Here is an 8,214-nt window from a genome sequence, read left to right on the forward strand (position 1 = left end):
GTCCAGCTGGACAGCCTGGACCTCTGAAGAGGGCTTCCAGCAGCACCCTGGTTTATTTAAGTTTCAGGCCATCAAAAGAACCAGAGGAACTGTTGAACTCTAGCCGGCCACCTGGGGCCTGTGGTTTTCGGGTTCCGACAATCACAAATAGACTGGGTGTTCCCAAGGTCGCCTCCCAGGCCCAGCCCCTGCCTACCTTCCTGTGGCTGTGTGGCTGCCGAGTGATGACTCGGCCCAGTGGCCGTGAGGACAGAGGTTGAAACTCCCTGACAGGCCTGGGGACCTGAAGTTGCTGTAGGATGGACAGGCCAAGAGTCAGTGTGGCTGGGCCCGTACCTCCACCTCCAAGTTTCAAGGCCTCTTCACCAAGGTAAGTGCTGGGTGTGGATGGGAGGAGGAGGGTGTGCTGGAGTCAGGAGAGGGGCTCTGTGTGGCCCGATACCACCCCTTTCTGGGCCTCGTGGTTCCCAGCCCTGCCCTCCCTTCGGTGACCCTGTGGAATGTTGTCCTGTGAGTTTGTGGGGAGTGCCTGGCAGAGCTTGTGGGTTCAGGGATGCACCCTGTGTATGCATGTAGGGTGTGTCTGTGTGAGAGTGCATGCATGTATGTGACACTAGGGTGGGGAGCCTTCCAGTAGGTACACACACAGGCAGATGGGGACTTGCTCTGTGTGCACGGAGGGCCTGGGTCTCCATGTGCCAAGCCTGTGCACACACGTGTGGACATGTCTGCTTCCCTCAAGGGCCCCGAGCAAGGAGAAGCCAGCTGGTGACACTGGTGTGGCTCAGTGTGTTCCCCTGAGGTCTCCAGCCTCCAAACCTCACTCTGCCAGGCCACCCTCCTGGGCCGGCCACAGGGTACAGTGGGTTCACCTGCTCAGCTTCGCCAGGTCACTCACTCTGACTCTCAGCACCTGTGGCATTCATGCAGCTTAGAGGCGTCCTTGGCTTGAACCCCCTTCTTCACAGTCAACCCCAACACTTTCTGGCTATGCCCCTCCCTCAAGGGCACCAGGCACTCCCTTCTGCACCCTCCCTGCCGCCCTCGTGTTCCCCCACCTCAGTCTGGATGCCATTCCATCTTTTTTGCTTTTTTTTGAGATGAAGTCTCACTCTGTTGAGCAGACTGGAGTGTAATGACGCGATCTGGGCTCACTGCTACCTCCACCTCCCGGGTTCAAGCGATTGGCCTGCCTCAGCCTCCCAAGTAGCTGGGACTACAGGCGCCCCCCAGCACGCCCACCTAATTTTTGTATTTTTAGTGGAGATGGGGTTCCTCTCTCTCTGTAGGGTTAGCCACTGTGGGAGACAGGACCCGCTGGGCAGGGAGTGGGGAGGGGCCTGGCCCCTCGTGGCTGGAGCACTGGCTCTAGAGTCCCAGACCTGGATCTGAGTCCTGGCTCTGGCACTCAGCCGCTGAGTGTGATTCACTTCTTCTTGCTGTGCCTCAGTTTCCTCACCTGGGGACTGCCTGGGGAAGGCAGAGGGACCTGCCGTCACAGTGGAGGCTAGAGGTAGAGCAGCTTCCCGAGTTTTCTTGGACCCCTTGACTCCCTCAAGTAATGGATCCCTGTCTTTTTATTTATTTATTATTATTATTTTTTGAGACGGAGTCTCGCTCTGTCGCCCAGGCTGGAGTGCAGTGGCCGGATCTCAGCTCACTGCAAGCTCCGCCTCCCGGGTTTATGCCATTCTCCTGCCTCAGCCTCCCAAGTAGCTGGGACTACAGGCGCCCGCCACCTCGGCCGGCTAGTTTTTTGTATTTTTTCAGTAGAGACGGAGTTTCACCGTGTTAGCCAGGATGGTCTCGATCTCCTGACCTCGTGATCCGCCCGCCTCAGCCTCCCAAAGTGCTGGGATTACAGGCTTGAGCCACCGCGCCCGGCCGGATCCCTGTGTAATCCATTGCTCCTACTTGGCAAGTGTAGAAAGTAAGGCTCGTAGAGAGGAAGGGACTCGTTCAAGGCCACACAGGCCTAGAGAGCTTGACCAACTAAGTGTGAGGTTTATGGTATGAAAAGCGGTGCACATCCTGGGCCACACCCATCCACATCCCGAGGCAGCCCTGGCCCTCACGGGGGCACTTCAGTGCTAATGTTCCCTTGCCGGAAGGCTGTCACTTCTCTCCCTGGGCTCTCACCAGCCCTCATGCCCCCCCGCCAGTGGTAGACACAGATGGAGCAACCCCCAAAATGCACACACAGAGGCCAGGGAGGGGTTGTCTGCAGTTTCTGTCCCTGCAACAGTACCGACTGGGCACCTACCATGTGCGAGGCTGGGCCAGATGCTGGGGAGACAGCAGCAGGAGACAGTGAGGAGACAGGCAAAATACACAAGAAATTTAATCAATGGGTCAATTACCTAGTATGCTGGAAAGGGAAACGTGCTATGGAAGAAAGAAGGGCAAGCAAAGGGACGGGGAACTGCTCTAAGTTGTGGTGATCCCAAAGGCCCAGATCAGAGCCCAGTCTGGAAGGAGGAGGAGCTGTGGGTACCTGAGGCTGGAGCGTTCAGGCAGAGGGCACCGCAAGCACCAACGAAGCCAGTGTGCCAGAGGACGAGAGTAGAGGGGAGGAGGCCAGGGAGGTACCTGACTGACAGGTCTCTGGCCTCCCTCTGAGTGGAGGCAGCAGCCACCACAGAATCTGCGCAGAGCAAGGTGAGCTGACTTTGCCCACCGGTGGGGAGGCGGCTGCAAGAACGCAGGTCAGGCAAGGGCAGTGGAAGGGGAAGGTGGAAGAGGTGCTCCTGGTGCCCACAGCCGTCTCTCCTGCGGGACAGGCCAGGTTTCCCACCCGGGGCCCGCTCCCTTTGAGAATCTGATAACAGCCATGGACGCTCCCCCGAAAACACGAATATGTACGTGCACTCATGCACACACACAGATGGGCAGGGGCACACACCCATGTACACATGCATGCACACACTTCTGCACATGTATACGCGCACCTGTGTTCACACACATGCACACACTTCCACACGTGTACATGCACCTGTGTTCACATGCATGTACACACTTCCACACATGTACATGCACCCATGTTCACACTCAAGCACACACTTCCACAGGTGTACACACACCCTTGTTCACATGCACGCACACACACATACATGCTCACAGTCACACACACCATGCTACTGGGAATTTTAGGAGATTACTGGATCCCTCAACTCCCCCAGGTAATGGATCCCTATCTAATCCATTACCCCTACTTGGCAAGTGTAGAAAGTAAGGCTTGTAGAGAGGAAGGGACTTGTTCAAGGCCACACAAACCTAGAGGGCTTGACCAGCAAGGGCCCTGACACCCTACCTGGACCAGCAGGGGCCCCTGCCTTAGGGCCCTCTGTTCTCAGCACCAGCCAGGGGCCAGGGGAAATTTCTCTTATTCTAGTTGCCCAAGAGCTCACAGCAAGGCCAGGTGAGGAGCCCAGGACAGCAGACAGGAAGTGCTCAGGTCCCAAGAAGGGAAGTGAGAGGAGACTCTGGAGACGTGGCATTTGAGCTGAGCTCTTCGGGCTGGGCTGGGAAGGGCACTCCAGGCAGAGCCCAGTAGCAGCAAAGGCCTTGAGGTGAGAATTCTCCAAACGGAGGCAAGCAGGGCTCCTGGCTCCCAGGAGCCCTTTGGGGGCCTTCAAGGGGAGGAGACACTTGGGCTGGGTCTTTCAGGATGAGTAGGAATTTTTCCAGAAAGGCTTTTTGGGCAGAACACAGATATGCCAGGTGCAGAGATTTTAAAAAGCCAGAGAACTGGTGGGGAAAATTGGCTCACGCCTGTAATCCCAGCACTTTGCGAGGCCGAGGCTGGCAGATCATGAGGTCAAGAGATCAAGACCATCCTGGCCAAGTTGGTGAAACTCTGTCTCTACTAAAAATACAAAAAATTAGCTGGGCGTTGTGGTGCACACCTGTCATCCCACCTACTTGGGAGGCTGAGTCAGGAGAATCGCTTGAACCCGGGAGGCAGAGGTTGCAGTAAGCCAAGATCGCGACATTGCACCCCAGCCTGGAGACAGAGTGAGACTCCGTCTCAAAAAAAAAAAAAAACGGCAGAGAAATTGCAAGCATTTCAGAGGACTGCCTGTGGATGGGACAAGCTCTGTAATGAATGAATTAAAGAATGAATGGAGTGCATGTGGGGGAGGGTAGAAAGGGGACAGGTCTGACTTCACCTGGCAAGTGATAGGGAAGGAAGTCATTAACACAAGAACAATGAGGTTCACACATTTGGAAAGGATAGCTGTATTTCTCATGAAGGGTTGCAGGCTGCAGGGCAGCCACTCTGACAGGCTGGGAAGCATAGCTTCCAGCCAGAAGCCAGGAACACATGCCTCAGGGGAGGGGCAAAGGGAACAGGAATTTTTACTGATCAGGGCAGCTGAATATATATATTTAATAAGCTATAGGAGGAGTCATGAATATTCATGAAAGAAACAAGGACCTGTGCAATTGAGCTTCATGCCACTTCATGAGTCACATGTGCAAAAAAATGGTGGCATTAGTGTGATCGCAGGGTGTGTTTCAGCCCTCTCATGTCAAAAGGTGAAGCAGAGGACCCTACTATGTGCCAGGCCTCTGTGAATGCGGGAGGGGAAAAGAATGACAGGGGCTATGTGGGAGGAAGGAATTGGGGGCCGTGTCCCCTTCTGGCCAGCTCTCTCAGAGGGAGGCTCCTGGTGCCACAGGGCCTGAGCTGGGAGGGTAGAGGGTGGAAGGTGGGGCCTGGTGTGCCTGGCTGTGCCCAGGGCTGGCTGTGTGTGACTGAGCAAGTCATTTATGTCTGACGAACAACTTCACCGGACATCCACTGTAGACTTTGTGGACCGTCTTCGTGGTCAATGCTTTCTTATCAGGAAGGGATGATGGTCGGTTATTTGTGTCAAAACTGCAAAAGAGGGATAGCATCGGACAGCCGGTTGGTATCAGCGGTGAAGTCTTTCAAAAGGGCTGGTCTCTGGCTAGCCCTAATCATCAGCAGGCTTTCTTCTCTAAGGAAGGGGTTCACGGGGGGGCTATATCGGGGAGTGTCTGACTTCCCATTATGTTGTAACGAAGAACTCAGCTTTCAAGGTTTCTCTGGGGTCCCTTTGGCCAAGGAGGGGGGCTGTTGGGGTGCTTGGGATTTCATTTTAATTTCTCAAAAGACCATTTATCAAATACCTTCAGTGCTGCCCAGCGCCACCTTGTCACACATCCCACCTTCCTTACCCTCCCCACATGCTGTCAGGTGGCCACCTTTATGCCTGCTCTGCAGACCATTGGGCCTAGGCTTTGAGTGTGGAGCCCTGGTGCAGCTTGGAGGGCCCGGACCAGAGCCAGCTCACTCTGCCCACTGCACTGCCGTGCTCCCTGACCACCTGGAGCTTGGCAGGGGCTTGATGGCTTGGTTCTCTCTTTTTTCCTTTCTTTTCTTTCTTTTTCTTTTTTGATAGGATCTCACTGTGTTGCTCAGGCTGGAGTGCAGTGGTGCGATCCCAGCTCACTGCAACCTCCACCTCCCGAGTTCAAGGGATTCTTGTGCCTCAGCCTTCCCAGTAGCTGGGACTACATGCATGCGCCACCACGCCCGGCTAATTTTTGTATTTTTAGTAGAGATGAGGTTTCACTATGTTGGCCAGGCTGGTCTCAAACTGCTGGCCTCAAGTGATCCGCCTACCTTGGCCTCTGAAAGTGCTGGGATTATAGGCATGAGCCACTGCGCCCGGCCTAGGGCTTGATTTTCATGGCGTGGGTGAGGAGCCGCCTCACCTGGAAACCCAGGGCCAGGAGTGAGATGTCTCAGTGAGGGTGGAATGCGACTCCCACAGGCCAGGCAGCAGTTGCTGAAAGGGTAACAGACCTAGCAATTGTTCCCAGAGCCAAATAGGCCTGGGTGAAAGGTGACAGCAGGGCTGTAAGGAGACACCGCCTGAGATTGGCTAATCTTGTATCTGGGCTTTTCCCACCTCCAGCTCCCACAGCCTCCTTGTCACGCAGCTCAGCCCCCAGAGGAGAGGTGGGGCAGGAGGGCCACCAACCACCCTCCCCCACATCAACGTGGGGCTTGGAGGCAGCTGGGAGAGGATGGAGAGACCCAGATTCCACTGATGTCAATGCGATGTCAGGGCAGTGATTCGTCCCATTCTGCAGATGAAGAAATTGAGGCTTAGGGATTGAAATGACTGGAACACTTGGTGAGCTGGCATAGAACCCAGGTCTTAAGCACCCTGGGATTCAGCTTCTCCATCTGCTGAGCACCTCCGTGCCTACTGTGTGCCAGGCCTCTGTGAATGTGGGAGGGGAAAAGAGTGACAGGGGCCATGTGGGAGGAAGGAATTGGGGGATGTTTCCCCTTCTGGCCTGCTCTCTCGATGCCACAGGGTCTGAGCTGGGAGGGTGGAGGGTGGGGCCTGGTGTGCCCGGCTGTGGCTGTGCGTGTGACCGAGCAAGTCACTTATCTTTGACGGGCTGGGCATGGGGAGGATGTACTTGCCACACAGTGCCCAACATACTGAGAGCCACATTGAGGACACGGAGGTGGACTTTGGTATGAACCCAACAAGGCTGACTCCACTTAGGCCTCCCAAGAAGCTTGGGAATCTGGAAAGGTCAGGAGAACAAAGACCCAAGTTGGGGGAAGATGGAGAGCAAGCGAGTCCCCTGACCCTGGCCAGCTCTGGGCAGGGTAGCTTCCCTGGGGAGTGGGGCATGTCCTTACTTCTCACTGGGCCTCAAGGGCAGGGCCTGGGGCTTGGGCAGGTCCTCCTCCCCTTTGCCAGGAGCAATGGAAATGGAGGAATGTGGTATTTTGTGCCTGCGTTGGTGCTTGGGGGCCAGTGTCAACAGAACAAGTCCAATAGAGAATCCAGACTTGAAACAGCACTTCTTTCATGGGCTTAAGGATGCCCAGAGTTGCTGCTGAAGGCTAAGGGAGGGAGAGAAAGTTCTGGGGAAGGATAGTGTCTATGAGGTGATCCCTTCCAGAGGGGCACGAGTCCTAGGCAGGGAGAGCTGCGGCATGGGGAATCGGGAGAGGGGGACACATTTGAGTAGAAATCGAGGGTTCTTTGGGAACTGGAGAAGAAAGGACAGAGAGGGTTGAACAGCCAGGCTGGGGAGAAGAGGAGGACATTTTTGCAGGGCAGAATAGACTGGATTTTGGGGGAGTGACAACTACCTTAGGCAGATGTCATGGAGATGATTTTTTTTTTTTTTTTTTTGAGACAGTCTCGCTCTGTTGCCCAGGCTGGAGTGCAGTGACATGATCTCGGCTAACTGCAACCTCCACCTCCTGGGTTCAAGTGATCCTCCTGCCTCAGCCTCCCGAGTAGGTGGGATTACAGGCGTACACCACCACACCTGGCTAATTTTTGTATTTTTAGTAGAGATGGAGTTTCATCATGTTGTCAGGCTGGTCTTGAACTCCTGACCTCGTAATCTGCCAGCTTCTGCCTCCCAAAGTGCTGGGATTACAGGCATGAGCCACCGTGCCCAGCCCATGGAGATGTTATAATGGAATGTGCTTAGAGTGATGGGAACTAGGAATGGATCTTACACTTTCAAATGGTTGGGAAAACATCAAAAAATGTCTCTGGACACGTGAAAATGATATGAAATTCAAATTTTTGTGTCCATAAATAAAGTTTTATTGGAACACAGCCATGCTCATTCTTTTACATATTGTCTATGGTTGATTTTATGCTACGATGGCAGAGTTGAGTAGTTGGGACAGAGACCGTATGGCTGGCAAAGCCTAAAATATTTACAATCAGGCTCTTACAGCAAATGGTTTGCCCACCCTTGGTTAGAGACAGCCTCCAGGAAGAAGAGAGCAGTGAGGGTGAAGTTAAAGAAGGGGGCCAGACTAGGTCACCAGGGGCTCCTTGTGCCTCGCCCAGGCACTGAACTTAAGCTGAGGGCAAGTGGGAGCCATTGAGGGTGCAGGCAGGAGAATGATTTGCTCAGAGGAATGTTGGAGTAGGATCACTCTGCTTCCTCAGCAAGGATGGATGAAGCCGGACACGGAGGCACCTGGAGCAGGAAGACCAGCCCTAGGCGGCCCGGATGGCTTAGCAAAGGCCTCTGGGACCACTCTGGAGCACATTCACTGGGATCTAGCATAGATGGCGCCTCCCTGCACCTTCGACGATGGCGGCGCAGAGATGTCTGCTGCGTACCCACAATGCCTCGTGCCTCGCACCGCGGGCGGAAGTGGTTGCTCTGCTGGCCCCAGAGCGG

The 8,214-nt window shown here is 54.8% G+C and overlaps 1 protein-coding gene across 1 annotated transcript in view; it reads left to right on the forward strand.

Moving 5' to 3' along the window:
- Nucleotides 1-214: 214 nt before the first annotated feature.
- Nucleotides 215-8,214, forward strand: part of MGAT3 (beta-1,4-mannosyl-glycoprotein 4-beta-N-acetylglucosaminyltransferase) — a 48,392-nt gene continuing 40,392 nt past the window's right edge. The window contains exon 1 of the mRNA XM_023222209.1: nt 215-370. Coding sequence (XP_023077977.1) covers nt 300-370 — 71 coding nt within the window. The 5' untranslated portion in view covers nt 215-299. The remainder of the gene's footprint in view (nt 371-8,214) is intronic.

The sequence above is a fragment of the Piliocolobus tephrosceles genome, chromosome 19 (assembly GCF_002776525.5).
Source record: "Piliocolobus tephrosceles isolate RC106 chromosome 19, ASM277652v3, whole genome shotgun sequence".
NCBI classification, from domain to species: Eukaryota; Metazoa; Chordata; class Mammalia; order Primates; family Cercopithecidae; genus Piliocolobus; species Piliocolobus tephrosceles.